General features: G+C 40.3%; 1 protein-coding gene across 2 annotated transcripts in view; it reads left to right on the forward strand.

The window, feature by feature from the left end:
- The window catches only part of CTTNBP2 (cortactin binding protein 2), a 443,818-nt gene that overhangs the window by 252,386 nt on the left and 171,502 nt on the right, over positions 1–19,930 (forward strand). The window contains exons 1-2 of one of the 2 annotated variants that reach the window (XM_070046322.1): positions 8,747–8,899; positions 16,051–16,167. In XM_070046322.1, the coding sequence (XP_069902423.1) occupies positions 16,114–16,167 (54 nt within the window). In that variant the 5' untranslated portion in view covers positions 8,747–8,899; positions 16,051–16,113. Of the gene's footprint in view, positions 1–8,746; positions 8,900–16,050; positions 16,168–19,930 lie in introns of those variants that run through there. The other variant, XM_070046323.1, reaches the window with a different exon arrangement.

The raw sequence follows: 19,930 nt of genomic DNA on the forward strand, positions 1-19,930 counted from the left end.
ACTGAATACATCTCCCAACAGAAAGATCCTCACAAATGTCCCTGATGACCAAAACCGCATAGAACACTGAGCAAATCAAATCTCTCTGGTACATAGCAGTCAGACCAGCCAAACTGACTAACCCGGTAGATTATCCATTGCCGTAAAGGAAAGTCTCCCAACAGAAGTACCTGCTTTCTAATACAGCAAGGCAAGGATAGTGTCGTTGTGTGCTGCTTCCCTGCCCCCTGCTCCTATGCAATAAGCTTTTTTAAATGGAAGCTTTTGTTATGCAATATTTCTTCTATTTGTATATTGGATGCGTTAGGGGTGGTTAAATTTCTCATTTGGAACATAGTAGCCGCGATTACGATTACAAGGAGCCATATCAAGACCTGATTGAGAAGAGTGGATATTAGACGGACATCATGGACTCAGAGATGGCTGCAGTAACTGGGAGGAAGTATGGCTTGTGTCCCACTGGAATCTATGTGGAATTGTAGGTGTAATCATAGCAATACGTTAGAAGAGGGAAATTGGAGAATTATTTATAATTGTAGAGGAGTGCATTTGTGTATTAGACACTAAGCTACAAGAGTCCGAGCTTAGTAGTAGCATTTGGGTCAAGACCTACATAAAAATTGCTAGGCATAAGGGTAAGCTGTGACAAAGCGAGAGAGTGGCATGGACGTATATACACTACCAAACGTAAAATAGATAGCTAGTGGGAAGCAGCCGCATAGCACAGGGAGATCAGCTCGGTGCTTTGTGACCACCTACAGGGGTGGGATAGGGAGGGTGGGAGGGAGGGAGACGCAAGAGGGAAGAGATATGGGAACATATGTATATGTATAACTGATTCACTTTGATATAAAGCAGGAACTAACACACCATTGTAAAGCAATTATACTCCAATAAAGATGTAAAAAAAAAAATTGCTAGGCATCATCAAGAAACTAGACTTAAAAACCATGAAAGAAGTAATCAATATTGAAGATAAATATTTTAATCAAACATCCTTTTTTTAATGACATGAGTATAACCTAATGATGCTATTTGTCTAGCTACATTACACTATGTCACAGCACATGATAAGTTAGTACTAAGTAAAACAAAAGGAGCTGCACTGCCCCTCTCAAACTAGCCTCTTCAAGGTATCATGACATAGTTGGTGAACACATGAGGAAAATCATATGGTCATTAAATTGACGAGGGATCATTGGAGACATCAACCTTTATTTGTGTAATAACAGTATCTTTTGCTTGGGTATCATATTGAATTTTTTTTAAAAAGAGAAATGCATATTGTTTCAATTTTAAAACTTTGGGCAGAATTATCATCAGAGATAGTAAAGGAAAACATCCATCTTATGAAAAATTATTAGACCAAAGACTTCCAAATTATATTTGGAACTTGAGTTTCAACAAAGATAAGTCTTTCCTACTCTTGAAATAAAGCCAGCGCCTTTCCCTGATTGGTATTTCAGGATCAAAGGCAATCTCTGCAAATCTAATTCTACTTTTCTCAAGTTCTTAAGGACTTGAATACAAGTATCAAGACTGCTAAACCAATAAACTCCTCTTTTTGAGAGTAGCAGACTAAATTAAAAGGCTATACTTTTGTGGTCAGGCATCTCCAAGACACTTTACTGAATGAACGTTCAATTAGCAATAGAACAAAGAAGCCAATGAAGATCTGTAAAATCAATGTCATGAAACTCCAATTGTTCCCCATTGTCCAGCCCCCTCAACTTAACTTACCCAGATCCTGCTATAGGATGCAATTTCTTTCTGGCCTTCCTGGATGCAATATGGTAAAGAAGAAAGAGAATTGAATAATCATTTTAATTCTACCTCATACTTACTTTGGTCAACTTCTCTGAGCCCATTTATTCCTTTCTAATATAGAGACAATAAGTTTTGCCCTGAATTCCTCATAAAGTGATTAGGTTGAACATGAAAGTTACTTGTAAACTGCAGGTTGTTTTACAAATATGAAATCTTTTTATTATATAAAGAAACTTCTAGAGATCTTTTACTACTTGACACGATAAACAGACGACACATAAAAATAGGAAGCAGTATAACATGAAATAAAAAACATGAGCTCTATTTCTGGCAGTTTGACAGAATAGATACCCTGCACAGGCATCCCAACTCAAATAACTAAAATTTTTGATAAACTATAAATAAGAAACATCCTTTAAATGCATCTCTGAGCTGACACAAAAAGAAAAATTTTGAAGAGGACAAAACTGAATTGAAAGCAGTAATGCTGGGAGGGAAACAGGAACATAAATGCAAAAATTCTTAGCAAAAGATTAGCATATCAAGTCTAGCAATATGTATGTATAGATAGGTAGATATGACATATATTTTATATATTGATATATGTATATCAAGGATAATATATAATGGCCAATTTCTGTTTATTCTAGGAACATGAGGTTAGTTTAACATTCAAAAATCAATGAATGTGGCAAACTTCCAGTTCTAGTCAGTAGGAGTAAGAACACTGAGCTTATGTCTCCTATTGATTACATGTAAAAACTGAAAAATGTACAAAAAGAAACTACTTAGGACTTAGAATATTAAATAGTAGTTGGAATATTGGGAAGTCAGAACTTGAAAAATGACCAGTATGGCAGTAGTGAGTTTCTGAAATTCTTTTTCTCCCTCCTTTAGCTTTTCTTTTTGGTCCAAGGGTGGATTGAATCAGGAAACTGCAAAATCAGCACAGTCAGCAAAAATTCAAAGAGGAGCCCATTTTTTTAGCCATAGAGTGGATTGAATCAGGAAACTGCAAAATCAGCACAGTCAGCAAAAATTCAAAGAGGAGCCCATTTTTTTAGCCATAGAGGGAGAACAAAAGACCTCTGCAAATTATAAAGTGAGGAAAGAAGCCTCTCTCTGTCCCTCCCTCTCTCTCTCCCTCTCTCTCTCTCCCCTTCTCCCTCCCTCCTCCCCAGCCCTCTGTATATTACTACAGAAATTTACATTGTCATAGATTGAAAGCCTTACAGTTATAGATTCTGAGACCCACATCTCAATGAGAATGATTGCATTGGAAAAAATGAAAAATGAAGTTTCTGTTCACTGCAGCTTCTCTTTCTGATATTATTGTATGAAGAATTAACTTTTAGAACATTATTCACATAAGAATTCATTTATACAAAAACTGTTTAGATTGGTTGATGATGTAGAAGTGGGACCTCATTGCAGATCTGTGTAGACTTTAGCTTTTTAGAACATGAGTTAGTCTCTGAAATAAAAATGACAGTAGACTTGATGGGGAGAAAGGTTTGAAACAAATACAGCAAAATAATCTAGAAAGTGGGGCTATAGAATAAAATTCCAAATATTTTGTACAGGCCTCCTTCAAATTATTCCTGATATCAGTCACAGAAAACAGAATTTACTTCCAAATAGTTCAAATGAAGAGACTTTAAGGAAAGGGCTCCTTACAGAAATGCAAGCAAGATTAAAGGAACAAATATGATTTAGTGAAGCACCCAAAGCTGCCCTTCCCACCCATCTGAGGAGAATGGGGAGGAAAAAGTGTTGCCTGACCTAAGCCCCATGAGAACGGGGGCCATGGTGAGGGGCTGCCTGCCAGGAGTTACAGTCACAGAGGGATGTGGCTCCTGCCACAGTCTCAGGGCCAAAGCAAGAAGGACTGGGGAATAAAATACTCCCGCTCTCTCCTCCCACCCTCCCATCTTCTGCTGGTACCTCCCATTGACTGAACCCAAACTGAAAGTAGACAGCAAGAGGAAGGCAGAGATTGGAGTGGGATGGGGGTGGCAAATAGAAAATGACAGGTATACGCCCTACCGCATCACCCTGTTTAGGACAGTTCTTTTTTTTTTTTTTTTTTTTTTTTTAAGGACAGTTCTTTTTTGACCTGTAATTGCCTTATAGTTGTGTTTGTCTTTTGTGCATTATTCATCTCTCCTTCAATCCTGTGGAATCTAGAGTTGAGATACAAGAGTTTGGAAACTTCTGCCTCCAGTCCTAGGACAGAGATAAAGTAAACAAGATGTGCACAGCTTCCTGCTATATATTGGTATTTCCCTGTCCTGAAATATCAGTAAAGGGGGCAAACAGGAGAAAATTTTAGCTTGATTTTCTCCATCCCTGCTTCTGCATTATATATATTACCCAGAGGAAGCACAATTGCCCTCTCCCTCTTTCTCTGTCTCTGTCTCTCTCTCTGTCTCTGTCTCTGTCTCTGTCTCTCTCTCTCTCTCACACACACACACACACACACACATACACACGAATACAAATACACCGAAGGTCAACATGTGTCCTTTAAAGACAGTATTAGATGCGTGCCACAGGTTTACATACAAATTATTTTTTAATGATACCAAAAAGCCATGAGAAGAGAGTTTCATTTTCTTTTATATCACTGAAAACTTGGGGACAAAGACTAACTGGTAATGAATGATTGTAAAGATGAGGAAGCTATTTGTAGACTATGGGATCAATTATTTGGAATAGCCACAAGCCTTTCACCTCAGTATTGGAGCCAATTATTAGAATTCAACATCTAGATTCAGTTTTCCTTTTTATTTCTAGTAAAACAGAGATCCACACCTTTGAGGAAGAAGACATCAGGGAGAAGAGACACGTCATCGTTTTTGCAAACATTTCTTGAGTAGTTAGCAAGTGCCAGGCCTGTGCTATGTATGTACTTTATGTGCAGGCTTAGAAAGGTTTAAGAACTGTGCACACAGCTACGAACTGGCAGAGTGCAGCTACCAACTCAAACGCTCTGTGTCCGTAGATTTCTCTACCATTCCATATCCATCTGAAAGCAGCAATAACAACTACCTTAAAACAGGCTTGCCATTTTTTAAAATAAAGCAGAACTTTAATAAAGAGCCATGAAATTGAAATTTGTGTGTAGGGCTCTGATTTTCCTTGTTTCTAATGTTTTTGGAGGAAAAAAAAATCACAATTTATCAGTTTGGACAATAAAACTGTTGTGCGAAACTTTGCTTGTTGGTTCCAATGCAAAGATTTATAGCACCTTTTTTGCATTATCTATATTTGAGTCTGGATCTCAATCCTCCCAGCTAAGACTGCAATTCCAAATTGTACGAACACAGTTCCATAGCTGCCAAAAGCTCTTCTGAGCCTTCACAGTTTGATGTCACAAATTGCCAGACAGCCACTTCTAAAGTTTAAATAGATCACCTCCTTTTGAACTCTTATCACATCCAGTTCAACAGCAGGGCTATAGCTAGGTAGCACAAAAATAATCTTGATAGGACTAAAATGCTATCAGTCTCCATCATTTCCAAATATCTGGGTTGATAACATATGTAAGGAATATATCTGGATACTTTAAAGCAGGTGTCAACAAACTATGGCCCATGGGCCAATTCTGGCCCACCACTTGCTTTTGTAAATAAAGTTTTATTAAAACACAGTCACACCCATTCATTTACATCTTGCCCAGGACTGCTTTCACATTATAACAGCAGTTACATAGGACAGAGACTGCAAAGCCAACATCGAAAATATTTACCATCTTATCCTTTAAAAAAACAGTTTGCCAGTGCTGCTTTACCTGAAATGTCTCCATTTTCTTGAGTTTGGTTTTGTTTTGCTATTTCTCAATAATATGATCAGGAAGTTAAAAAGTTCCCTCCTTATTCCCTTTATTTTCTTTGGAGCGTTTAACTACTCTGAGCCAGCTTTTACATCTCACAAACCAGAATCAGTACCACTAGCTATAAGCCTGCCTACTTTATAAAGTATGTGTAAAGGGTCATCTAACAATAATAGGATATGTGCAATTCTTGTTAAGCAGAGTGTGAGGTGGTTCAAAGGGAGATGGAATAATTCTCCATCTCACAAATTTCAACCATGCTTTGGATGAGGTGGGCCACAGAGTGTTATAAGCAAGGTTTTGGAATCACACCTGGGTTCAAGCCCTGGCTTTACCAATTATGAGCTGTGTGACTCCCCTGCCTATGTCAGTTTCCTCCTCTGTTACATGGAGATGATAATAGTAGTATCCATCTCACTGGGCTGTTAAGAGGATTAAATTGGATTAAAATGACTGTGCTTGTCTAGTGCTGGCACATAGTAAATTCGCATACCCTGCCATTGGTGACTTAAGAAAGGAACTGAAAAGACAAAGAAGGGAATGAATGAAGAAGGAAAGAAAAAAGAATTAAAACCACCAAAAGAATGAGGACGTTTTTCTGCTATTTTGCCTTACACTCCAATTTCTAGGGTTAAGAAATAGTTCTCTCTTTAGAGACAAGAGCAAATGCTTCAAATGTGAGATGGCTTCGTAACTCAAATTATTCAGAAACTTAAGGGTTTGCTTGTTAACTTGAACAGACAGAATTTGTGAAACCTACAGATGTCATGCTCACTCTCAGGGCTCATTTCAAACCTCATGGATCCTGAATGAGATGTGAATTCATCCTCAGTGCATGTGTACACGTAAGCAATAGCTGATTTCATAAGCTTGAGAAGCATATTTACTTTCAGCAAGAAATGAGCTCTTGCTTGGAAAATTGGCCTAAAAACCCATTACTGCAGTGGATTCATTTTCATTTATTTCCCAACAGGTAATGGAGTTTATTTGGAGTATTGAGAGAGAGTGCTTCACTGAAGCTGGGTATTGTCTCATTTACATGCAAATATTTTTATCTTCATCTTAGATAGAAATATAATCATGCTCTATAAGGTTTGTCATGCACCCAGAATTTAATTAATGATATGTCTGCCCAGAGTCAAGATAAAAAGTTGAAATGGGAAAAGTTTGGCATCACATAGCTTCAGAGTCCTTGGCTGTTTTTGTGATTTCACTCATTTATTCATTCAGTTATTGATTTAACAAATATTTATTGGGTTCCTACTATGCGTTAGACACTTGTATGTACAAATACGTAGATGGAAACACATAACCTTGCCTCCAGGAAGGTTACAATCTAATAGGGAGACAGAGGCAGACAGAAAGGATCCTTCCAGTTATAAAAGAAGGTCTAAGTACCTTGGAAACATATGATTTCAAGGGGGAAAAAAAGATAGCTTTGCGTAAAGGCAGTGTCTGACTGAGCCCTGAAAAATGGGCAGACAAACGTGCCGGGCATGCCAGGCGAGAAACACATGCCTCAAGCGTTAGTGGAAACTAAAAGTGGCTCGTTACTTCCAGAATGTAAAGTGTTAAGAGAGAAGAGGGGCTGAAGGTGCGAGACAGGTAGGAGTGGAGGTTGGACAGGGTCCTAATCATGGAAGACTTTGTCAAGCAAAACTCCAGATTTTATCTGAACGCAACCAGAAGCCACAGAAGAATTTTCAGCTGTAGAGGCAGGGATCCGATTTTCACACTAGAAATGTCACTTCAGCAGCTTTTGTGAAGGATAGTGAGGTAAGGCTGTAAGTGGGCAATCAGAAAGTGACCTATAATGACAAATGGGCAAGGTCATGAACTATACAGGTGCCCATGGTAATAGAGATGGGAACCTAAAATGAGAATTATTTAGGAGGCAGGATCAACAGAATATAGGGATTGACAAGATATGCGCTTTAAAGGAGAAATAGTGATCTGAGCTGATACCCTGATCTACGGCTTGGGCAGCTAAGTTAAGAAAGTGTCATTTATAGGATAAATTCAGGAGAGGCATCATGGGGGTAAGGTGTAGGATTTGTGTAGAAGATGATGGATTCTGTCTGGGATGCCATCGCTATGGCATTTCTAAGCAGAGGTGCCTGATAGGCATATAGAAATGAAATTTGGGGACTCAAAAAAGAGGTCTGGAACAGGACTATAAATATGGGAGTCCTAGACATTTAGGTGATATTTGATGTGATCGTTAATTTTGTGTCAGCTTAACTGTGCTAAGGGATCCCACCTAGCCTGTAAAACATTATTTCTGGGTGTGTCTGTGAGGGCGTCTCTGGAACAGATTAGCATTTGAATCCGTACTCTGAGCAAAGTAGGTCTGAGAAGAAGATCACTCTCAACAAGATGAATGGGCATCAATCAATCATGAAGGGCCTGAAGAGAATACAAAGGCAGAGGAAGGGTGAATTCCCTCACTCTGATTGAGCTGAGACATCCATTGCCTCCTCCTCTTAAACACTGGCACTCCTGGTTATGGGGAGCTTTTGGACTCAGACCGGGACTAACATCATTGCCAGACCCTCACCCCACCCCCCCACCAACCGGGTTCTTGGGTCTTCAGACTCAGACTGAATTACACACCATCTTTCTTGCCCTCCAGCTTGCAAACGGCAGATCATGGGACTTCTTGGTCTTCATAACCATGTGAGCCAATTCCTATAATAAATCTCCTCAAAGGGCTTCCCTGGTGGCGCAGTGGTTAGGAATCCGCCTGCCAATGCAGGGGACATGGGTTTGAGCCCTGGCCCAGGAAGATCCCACGTGCCGCGGAGCAGCTAAGCCCATGCACCACAACTACCGAGCCTGCACTCTAGAGCCCATGAGCCACAACTACTGAGCCCACGTGCCACAACTACTGAAGCCCACACACCTAGAGCCCGTGCTCTGCAACAAGAGAAGCCACCACAATGAGAAGCCCACGCACCGCAAGGAAGAGTAGCCCCGCTCACCACAACTAGAGAAAGCCCGCGTGCAGCAACGAAGACCCAACGCAGCCAAAAGTAAATAAATTAAAAAAACCCAATCTCCTCATATTATTTATATGTATATATCCTGTTGGTTTTTTTCTCTAGAGAACCCTGACTAATACAGATATTGTGGGTATGAATGAAAACACACAAGAAAATGTAGTCTAAGGAGAGAAGATGAACTAAAATGGAACCCTGAAATGCTTCAGGAAAAAAACAAATAAGGAGATTGAAAATTACCCAGAGGAGAGCATCTTAGAGACCATTGTTGACTTTCCAGATAAAGGTTTTAATGGAGGTAAGTCAGAAAGTGGGAGGTGGGGAGTGGTTGCAGGATGGAATGGGGAGACCAAAAAGCTTGACTAAAGAGAAGATCAAAGGGGACAAAGAATGATCAGAGGACTGTTTTGGAAGGCAGAGAAAAGGCCAATGAAGAGGGAGAGGTCGAAAGCTTAGAAAAAGTAAATAGCTGTTTATTAGGTCAAGAAGTATACATTTTATTTAATGTTTTAAAGAAACAGATAAGTCCAATTTTAAAATGAACAATTTCATGGAAAAATGATTTCATGACTCCACTTGACATAATCATACTGAATATATTCTCACTTTTAACTGGAAGTTTTTCCTCATATAAGTAGGCTTTCAATTTTTGTGTGATGAGAATGAGAGTTGGTCTGCCAAACGCAAGGAGCATCTGAATGGTAGAGTCTCTTCAAGTTGAGACGGAAGCAGATGTGTTCTTTCTGGAGCTCATAAACACTTTTTATGTAACACGAGATCCATCATAACCTTGTCAATGTGTGAAGAACTTGCTTTTGAGTAATGAGTTGCCCTTTAATGAAGCCTGTTGTTCAGCGTGTGGGGGGAATCTCAGCCACCACTGGAGGCAGGGTCTTCAGTGAGCAGCTCTGTGAGGCTCAGAACGAAGAGAAAAGATGCTCAGGGAACCCGGTTTCTCAGATCTGCTCCTGCTGCTGCTCTGACGAGCTCAGCACTGATCTCTTTCCCGGAGCAGAGGTGCTGATAGTTCAGAGGCAGGACAGAGAACCCTGGCCAGGGCCTTCCCAGGGGAGTTTTAAGTTCCTGAGGCAAGTGTGACCAGCACTGAATGGGCTCTGGTAGGTGCTAGAAGAAGAAGAGTGGGACAATAGAGAGAGGAAAAAAACTAGGATTCCTAGAGATCAGTAAGAGGATGGAGGCTGGAGCTGAAAGACAGGGGAAGAAAAGCACACAGCGCCTGTGACAAGAATATGAAAAATCCTTAGGTATTAAAGCTGGGTCCCAAGCAATATAAGAATCAAATTTATACTCCAGTACTGTGTTTTTGGAGGGCAGATAGCATATATTACTTCAGGGCTGGAAATGCAGAAGCCACTAAATTGGCAACTGAGGTTTCCTAGTCCTAGAATGTGAATTGTCCATCTATTTTTCTGAAAGCTTGCTCATGAAAAGAGAAGAAAAATATAAAAGGTCTTTGCTATCTACTTCTGAATGTTCTGTGCTGCTGCAATAAATCATACCATTAAATCATTTTCTCTTATTCATACCCTGACAATTTGAGCATGTGGAGAAAATCACTCTAATTAATGAGAAAACTCAGAAAGTCACAATAATATTAAGGGTAAAGATGTAGGTTACATATGCTTCTGTCTTTTCACAGATTTATCTGACTGAGAAGACAAAATGAAAAATATTCAATTAGAGCTATGTGTAGCATTTTAATTCTCATCAAAGGTCACTCAACCAATTTATAATGTCAGCATGTCTTGTTTGCTAGATTACCTGTGTGTATTTCTAGTATGTTCAACGGCTTTCCTGTTTAACTCAGAGTGTGTTGAATGGATAACTGCACTTGCCTCGTTTTTTCTTAACGTGGATGTTTGCTCTTTTCCCAAACACACATGTATGCATCCCTCCCTCTACAGCACATGGCCTAACAGTATATTCCAGGTCTAACCTTAGAGAAGCTCCGTTATTGTAGAGCAGGGTTCAAAAGCAAAGGATCCATCCAAAGTATATTAGTTCGAGCCGGTACGCTGACTAAAGCACTTTGTCTGATTGAATGTGACCAACCGTAAGTTTCTGTTGGTCTTGGAAAGACAAAGAGCTGAATTAGAAAAAGGGAGAGAGGGAAAAATAGCAAGCAGAAAAAAAAAATGGGAATAAGAGAACGAATAAATGAAGACAAGAGGAAGGTCATGCTCACAGAACAGCAATACCTAAAAATATTGAAAGTAAATTTGTAGCATGCATACCTGCAGGTATCATTACACAGCATAAAACATTTTGAATTAATGTGTTACTCATGCCATGCACCATATTTTGTGCTACATTTAAATAATGACTAGTGAAAAATTACATGGTTGCCTTAGTCTAAGAGAAATTAGCTTGCACATGAGGAAAATAGACCTTTTATAGACAGAAATGCCTAACTCTGATTATGATAGGAAGACACCAGCTCAACTTCAACCAACCCCCCTCCTTGGTCAGCTGTCCATAATAGTCCCATAGTTTTTAAACCTTGTAACTATTTCAAGTCGGTACTTTTTTTTTTCCATTGTATATAATGCAAGTCTGCACTATTACATTATTACCAGTCAGTTAAAAATAATATGAACAAGTTGGTTTCTAATGACATCAATAATTGACAAGATCTCTAAACCTCTTTTGCAAAGAGGTTACATTTAAACAGAACAAATAAATTGGAGGAGTGTAAGGCCAATGCACTGATTTTGTTTTTTCCCATTATTAATATTGACAGATTACATTTTTGTAGCATTTCACAGCTTACAAAGTAATTCCCTATGAATGACCTCACTTGTGCCTTACAGCAGGGGGTTCCCAGGCGGCAGACCCGGTACCTGTCCGAGGCCTGTTAAGAGCCAGCCCACACAGCAGGAGGTGAGCAGTGGGCAGGCTTCATCTGCCGCTCCCCATCGCTCTCATTACTGCCGGAACCAGCCCCCGACCCCCCCATGGAAAAATTGTCTTCCACGAAACCGGTCCCTGGTGCCAAAAAGGTTGGGGACCTCTGCCTTTATGCCCATTTTCCTTATGCGGACACCAAGGTTCAGAAGGGCATGCAAGCTGCCCAAGTTCATGGAATTAGTAAGTGGAAAAATCTAAGCACACGTCTTTTGCTTCCCAATTTCATTCTCGGCCCCTCCTCCCTCCCGGCAGAGCTGGCTCCACTGAAGGCTGAAGCCAGATAACGGGATGAGGCTTGGACATGGGCCACGTCTAAACATTGAGGTATTGAACTTATAATAACCGTATCGTTGCATACCTTTAAATTGGAAAGTCTACACCTAGATATCTTTCCACTTTCACAAAAGGCCATTTTCCTCTGGTTCCCTCATTGTGGAGTTTTCCTGCTCCATTGAGCCAGTTCACAATGGAGGCTGGAGGCAACATTTCCCCCATGGGACACTTCTCAGACCTCCCTTGGACTTGTCCTGGTTGTTCAGGGCTGTTGTTCTTTGTGGGCAGCTCTGCAGCTCGGAAAACACTCACCGGGGGCAGGATGGGGTAGGAGTAAAAGACACGTGAGACGTAGGACGTCACGATGCGGTGATGTGGTCCTCCTCCACAGAGCTCCATGTGTAAAGCAATAGGGGCGGCGGGGGATGCACCACAGGGTGGAGCAGGGAGCTGTGATATGGATCACTTTAAGGGGGATGCTTTACGGTTTCTAACACTCAGTACCGTGTATTGTTTCTGCATGGTTGCATGAACAATGCGAGTCCCTCCAGGATTCCTGACTCCCGACATGATGACAAAAGCACCAACAGCCACTAGGGGGCCCATTTTTTTCTTAGTGTATATCATTTAACTTTTGCAATTCGACTACCGTGAGTAGATGCCATAAAGGAATTTTCAAAGACGTGAGTGGGAGCTGTGAATGCTGGAAACTAAAGAATCAGCTCACACACTTAACAATTCTATTCTAAACAACCAAGAAGGTGTTTGGAAAGCAACACATAGCTCTGCTTTTAAATTGCCCAATTTTCTATAAACATACAATTTTATTAATAGTCCACATGGCTGTACTGTTCTAGCAACAATGCCAACCACACTGGTTCTGACTTTCTCCCCTAAATGCACTGCACTCACTGGTCACAGGACTCAGGGAAGAAGGGGATAAAAAGACTTCGCTGTGACTAAGAAATCTCCAGAAACCTTTTATCCTTTCCAGGAGCCCCTTAGGGACACAACCTGCAAAATCATCCCAAGACTCCTCATCTTTTACCAGGGAGTATGGCAAAAACTCTGAGCTACAGGAAGAGAACTAATATATGCAATGCAAAATAAAAGCCCTTCTGGTAATCAGTGCCTTTCTAACAAAAGTTGTCAATCAAATATCAGAAAATTTATGCACGCACTCCTGTGTGTGTGGGTGCCCGCGTGCGTGCACACATGCATGCATGTGCACGTGTGCACCAAAAGAACTTACTATTATAGAGAAGCCGTAGATAATCTTTTGTTAATACAGCACAAAGTCCCATTTTTTCTGTTTTGAAAATTCCTATCAGTCCAAATATCTCTCTTTTATTCTTCAATAGCAAAATACATTTGTGACTCTGTATTACCATTTTATAGATAGTAAACCTGAAGGACAAAAAGGCTACCTGCCTTAATTTTAGCTACATACTAGCAACCACAGATCTTAATTTTGTTGTCACACGAGGAATTGGTAGGAGCTATTTGGGCCTTGCTCCTGTGCTTTCCGCCCCGCCAATATGGCTTCTGAGTCACAGCTGAAGTAGTGACTCAGGAGGACATGGATATGTTCTTCCCTTTGGTGGATCTTCTCTCTCCTATAAACCAGGATGGTCAGGTCCCCTTCCACGCTGGCCCTCCAAATTTCAGAACATGGTGAGGCAGTTTCATAGAGGGGTCATGTGTGAACACTCTGGAATCAAATAGTCCGGGATAAAAACTTGGCTGTAGCACTTGGAAGCTGTGTAACCTCCAGCTGTTTGTACTTTACTAAGCCTCATTTCTTAAACTTAAAAATGAGACAAATAACAGCAGCTACTTTATCTGGTTGTTGTGAGGATTGAAGGAAGTTATCCATGTGGTCCTGATACGGCCCACCAGACCCTCCACACCTCACCCAGCCTGCTGCTACCCCTCTGACCTTTTCTCTTACCGTGATTCCCCCCTCTCTCTCTGCTCAGGCACACTGGGCTCCTTCCCAGTCCTGAAGCAGGCCGCATCCACTCCCTCCACAGGGCCTTTGCATTGCTGCTGCCAGTGCCAGGAACCCTCATTTCCTGATATCTACAAGGCTCTCCTGCACCTTTCTGGGGGGTTGTTGCTTAAATGCCACCTTATCAGAGAATCCTACAGTCATAGGGAGAATAACACGCCCGCCCCACGCAAAGAGGTTGACTTCCTAATTCTTGGAACATGTGACTATGTTACCTTACATGGCCAAATAGACTGCAGCTGTGATTAAGTTAAGGCTGTTGAGATGAGGCAGTTATCCAAGGCTCTCTGGGTGGGCCCAATAGAAACATGGGATCCTCATAAGAAGGAGCAGTGAGTGGAGGAAGGGGAGGAGATCTGAAGGTGTTCTACTGCTGGCTTTCAGTATGGAGGAATGGACTGAGGCTTTCAGTAAGCTGAGGAACGCAGGCAGCCTCTAGGAGCTGAAAGAGGTAAGGAAATGGATTCCCCCAGAGCACCTAGCAGGAATGCAGCCCTGCCAATCCATTTTAGACTTTTCACCTCCAGAACTGTAAGGTAATAAATTTGTATTGATTTACACTATTAAGTTTGTGGTAACTTGTTACAGCAGCAATAGGAAACTAATAGATATTCTCTCACTATTACATAAACTTGCTCCCATCTTTGCATCCGTACCATCACCTTCTCTTCTGCTTAACCCGCTGGATTTACTTTCATAGCACTTGATCAGCAGCTGATATAGGTTTATTTGTCTGTTTTTGGTCTCACTTACTAGAATGTAACCTTCATGAGAGAGAGGTCTTTGTTTTATTCCCTGTCTTGTTCCTTGATTTGAAAAGTGCCTGGCACACAGTAGGTGCTCAAAAAATATTTCTTGGATAAATAAAAAACCTGGCATGAAGTCATCCTTCCATGATCGTTGGAAATTGATAACACATCCACAAGTACAGAACTTCTAAACGGTGAGCTTCAGCCTAATGGCTACTTAGCAAAAGAGTTCCAGGTGTGCCTAACATACTGCTGTCCTGGACCCTTGCGCTGGCAGGGGGAGCAGCCTTGTCTCTTTAACCAAGTGTGCCATGCAAATAATTATCACGTTCCATGTGTGGCATAATGGAAAAGGATGTCGTAAGGCATACTTGAGGGTATCAACAATGACTATTCTGAAAAAAAATCAAGGCTTTGTCTTCGAGAGCCAAGAATTCCAGAATGCAGTTGTATACTGAGCGTAAAGCAGGTTTTAGTTCGAAGGTGACATGAACAGATAGCCCTCTTTTCATGTGGAATCCTTTTTCAGGTTGGAAGTGACTTCCTATGGCAGAAGGCTTACTACTGAATAGTAAACATGAACTCGAGTGACAGGACTTCCTCTATGGCTTCCACTGGGCTTTTGGGGCTCACTCTAAACCGTTAGACTGGACTCCCATACCTCTGCTATCTCCTCACTGGACATCCACTTTTCTTGGCTTGCAAGGCCCTCTGTTTGATCTGTACTGGCCAACTATTTCAAACAGGTTCCCTGTCACTGATACATGGATTTCTCTTCTTTGGCTTTTTTCCTGTTACCTGAAGTGTTGCAGGATTATTGCTCATTAGCCATTTCTTTTGTTCTAGTCTTAACTACTGTCACAGGAAGAGCTGACTGCTCTAATAATCGGGGCTGTTCAGTCCTGGAATTTACTGATCCAAATGTCTATGCTAATGGTGAGCATACTACTGGAGAAACAGAGCTCGTGAGATTAAAGCCATGTAGTTCTAGCCTCCTATGTTGATTCACTTATTCATTCATTGATCTATTAATTCAATAGTTATTAAGCATCTACTACATGTTAGTCCCAGGGGATAATTAGAAAAGATACTCTCCCTGCTGTAATAAACATTACAGCCCAGAAAGAAGTTAGATGTTGACAACTAATGACAAGCATGTTGAGTGTACAAAGAAGAAAGCCAAGGTTGTAGATGAACACATAACCTATTCACTATTCAACAGATGTTTAATAAGTGACTATTATGCATGAAGGATATTTATTAAGGATACTTATTAAGTGCTGCAGTGAATAAGACTGGCAAAGTCTCTGACCTGGTGGAATTTACAATCCAGTAGGGGAAAAAGAAAGAACAAACATAAATAATATAATGTCAGGGAATGATATATCCTGTGAAAAAAAGGTAAGAAAGAAGGCTAAAGGAAATGGTGAGTGGATAGTTGTAGAAAGCCATTCTGAGATTATATCTGAGTCGGCCTCTTTCTTATAGAACCAGCATCATCTCATCAGCCTTCCTGGGAGGCAGCCTTAGGAGCAGAAGGAACATTTGGAGATGTCGCCAAATCTTCAGGTTGGTTTGCAGTGCCAGCGTCATCATCATTTAAAGGTAGGTCTTTTGCACAACATGGAAATGCTATTCATGTTCCCATTAATTCTCTGTAGAAGCTTGTTGCATCTTTTATGCACACACAGTAATCCCATAGTAATTCAGCTTCTAAGGAGCTTTGGAATATCTTTTTTTTTTTTTTTTTAAATCACCTATCAGACAAGGTTAGGAAAGTTAATTCTGAGGAAAAAGAATCTGAGTGAGAGGTGCTTAAATGAGGTGCAAAATGTTAATCTATTGGCAAACCTCTAGCGTAGGCAAAATTTTCTCATGTTCATTTGGGGATAATACTAAGTGTGTGAAATCATTGGCAAGAGAGCTTTATGGTGTTGTGCTGTGGACTTAAGGTTGACCAAAGAATAGATATTTATTGAGCATCTACTATGTGCATGGCTATAAGCTTGAAACCAGGAGGATTTTAACCAGGAGGCTAGAAACTGAAACCAGGAGGATTTTTTTCTCCTGTTGATTTTCTCTACCTGGAAAGAACTTTTAAACCTTATACTCCTGGTTATCCAAGACAGATAACATCTCTCACATATGCCCTTCTCTGGGCAATGCCTCCCCTACTAAAAAAAGATTCGTTACTCCCACCTGTACACTGCATTCCAGGCATCTACACACTTATAATTTTGTTCTTGCCACCATGAATTATAACTATTTGTTTACATGTCTCCTTGGGGGCAGGGGCTGTGTCTTGTTTCTCTCTGTATTCCTATGCCTAACCCAGTTTTTCCCAAAGTTCCCTGATGATAAAGCTTAGCTGGGGGCACTTGTTAAATGATCTGTATTGTCTAGCCTCTCCCTAGAAATTCTGTTTGAGTAGTTCTGGGTTAGGGCCTAGGAATCTGTTGTTCTAATAAGCATTCCAGGTGATTCCTATCATCAGGCAAGATTGGGAAATACTGGCCCAGCCTGTAGTAACACTAAGAAAATGTAACTGAGTGGATTAAAAACTACAGATAAACAGAACTTTCTTTTGTCTTTTTAGATTAGATAATCATCAAATAAATATAGTATTCTAAAAATACTTCTAAGGTTTGGCTCCTAATTTTGATGAACTTGGGAAAAGGCAAATATGATGAATTGTTCCACCTCCCTGAACTTGAGTAAAGTTAATTTAAATTAATTAACATATAAATTGACAGTCGCTGCTGATAATGTAGCTATTTATCAGTAATCCATTCACAACTTTGTGCATTAAGCAGTGCTTCTCACCCAGGTGATCCTACCTCCCAGGGAATATTCGGCCATGTCTGGAGACATTTAGTTGTCACAACTGGAGAGGCGCTACTAACATCTAGAGGGTAGAGGCCAGGGCTGCTGCTAAACATCCTACAAAGCATAGGATGGCCCTCCTCACCAGAGAATAATCCTCAAATGTCAATAGTGTTTAGGTTGAGAAATCCTGCATTAGACTCAACAGGGAGATTTTAAAAATCCATATGCCCAGGCCACTCCCTAGACCAGTTACCTCTGAATGTCTGAGGGTGGGACCCAGGCATCATCATTGTTCGAGCTCTTCCAGTAATTTCAATATGCAACCAAGGCGGAGAACCATTGCATTAAGTCCAAAGTTTGCCATCTATCAGCTGGGAAATTAGGCACAGAACCTGCCAGTTTCTGTTTCTTCATCTGTAAAATAATAACACCTATATCAGAGGGTTATTCTAAGGGTTAAAGAGATAATGCATGTGACAGTGCCCTGTAACTAAATATACAAAAGTAAGGTATCATTACTGCTTCCTGTTTGGGCAGCAATCTAAGCGGCAGAACTGGGTAAGTTACTTGCTTAATACCATGAATATATTCTTGCATGTAAATCCATTCTTATATTTTTGCCTAAAATATGTTCTACACATGCCAAAGAAGTTAGAAAATTCATATGCTTAGGTGAGTTTTTTATTGTTATGAAGCCTTCTCCCACTCTCTCTACTTGTTCTGTTTGATATGTTTGAATCTATATCAGGTTTTAATAAAGCAGTCCCTCTGTTGTTTGAAGATAATACAATTGGACCTGCAGTCCACCAGCTACCTACCTACATTTAGCGACAGAGCACATCTGGGAAGGCCACCACTAATCTTGTATAGCTAAGGTTGGGGCTAAGAGTAGGAGAGCCTATAGAAATGCAGAGACCCCACATGATTAAGGAGAATGAAGGTTACATACTTTGGAGCATGGGTTAAGATTGATGAGTTAATCACCGACTGGGTGATTGCTAGAAATGCAGCCTCTCAGGACCCATCCAGATGTAGTGAATCAACATAGGTAGTTTAATAAGCTCCCCAGGTGATATGTAGGCACATTAAGACTATAGAATCATTACTCCAGAAAATCCTACATGAGAAATTAGCCAACTCAGTTCTCCCAAACATCAAGCATGCAATAGTCTTCTGTGAATCCATGTCTGTTTTGGTTCCTTCCATGTCTCAAATGGATTCCGACTGCTGCTGACTGCATGTAGAGGAATGTTCCAGTTGGTGTACTCTCACATCCTTCGCCACCTCTGAGTTTTTAGCAGCCACTCCAGGTTATTAGGTAATGATCTTAGAGCTTATTAGGTAATACACTTAGCTTAAGTTTAGCTAGAAGATAATTACCATGTGTTTTTGCCAGCCTATCACTTGAAACATGTTATTTGTTTTCATTATCCTGAAAAATAGTTTACCTGGCAATGCAAGGGTTAATTCATGAGCTGCAGAACTGGTTTCTTTTGTGCGGAGAGAGCAAGCTGGCTCATCCTTCTTGCTGAGAGAGGCAGTTAATCAGTATATAAAGACGTGTGATAGATGAGGCATAACTTCAAAAGGTGCCTGGTTTATTTCTCGATGCAAAATCCTCCTACTCCCTGAGAAGCCAAGAGTCAGCCACATCCACAAATCTCTTCCTATGGCCCACCTACTTCTTTTAACATCACATCATCTGTACCCTATGGTCCTACAGCTTCTCCTACTTCAGATTCTCAGTATCCTCTTAAGAGCATGTTTGTGTTGAAGGGGACCTTATTCTAAAATGACATTGGTACCCAATACTTAGATTTAAATCAGTTATGAATTCCCTCCATTAATTCCTATTTCACCTTTTTTCAAAAGTGTTCATACATCTGCAATCATGTAGATTATTATTATAAATTTTGTGCAGTCATTCAAATCTCTACCTGGGAAATTAAAACAGTTTCCAGGTTATCTGGTAGTTTGTTTGGAGAAAGAATTATTCCGATGTGAGGAAAAGACAAATATTTCACATGATAAAGCAAATCTAAAAACATTTAGCTCAGAAAGGAAAAAAAGCCCTCAAGAGGAGTGGGGGGAAAAGACAAGATTTACGTTTTGAGGAATCAAGTGCTACAAAACAGGGTAGAGCTTTTTAAAAGTTGCTTAGGGGGCTGAGTAGAGAGTTTTTTAAAAAGTTCCAATCTCTTGAGTTACTTAAGAACTCAACCCCCCACTTAAATTCCTGCCTAATCCACATTTGTAGAAAGTATCAGTAAACTTGCCTCCTATGTAGTATACATGAATTAGAGTTCCTGCTCACAGTTTAGTAAGCAAAGTAATCAGCCTCCAAATAGTCAAAAAATAATTTTAATGATGTAAACATACATTGCATTTTTTTTAAAAGTATAATTTCCACTTTATAATACATTGCATTTTAAACTTAGTATCTTTCTCATATTAACAATGTTAAATGTATCAATATATTTAAGATGTAACCTCAAAGTCACACTTCTATTGATTTAAGGGCTCAGTCTCATCATTGTAAAGT

The sequence above is a fragment of the Globicephala melas genome, chromosome 9, assembly GCF_963455315.2.
Source record: "Globicephala melas chromosome 9, mGloMel1.2, whole genome shotgun sequence".
Taxonomy (NCBI): Eukaryota; Metazoa; Chordata; class Mammalia; order Artiodactyla; family Delphinidae; genus Globicephala; species Globicephala melas.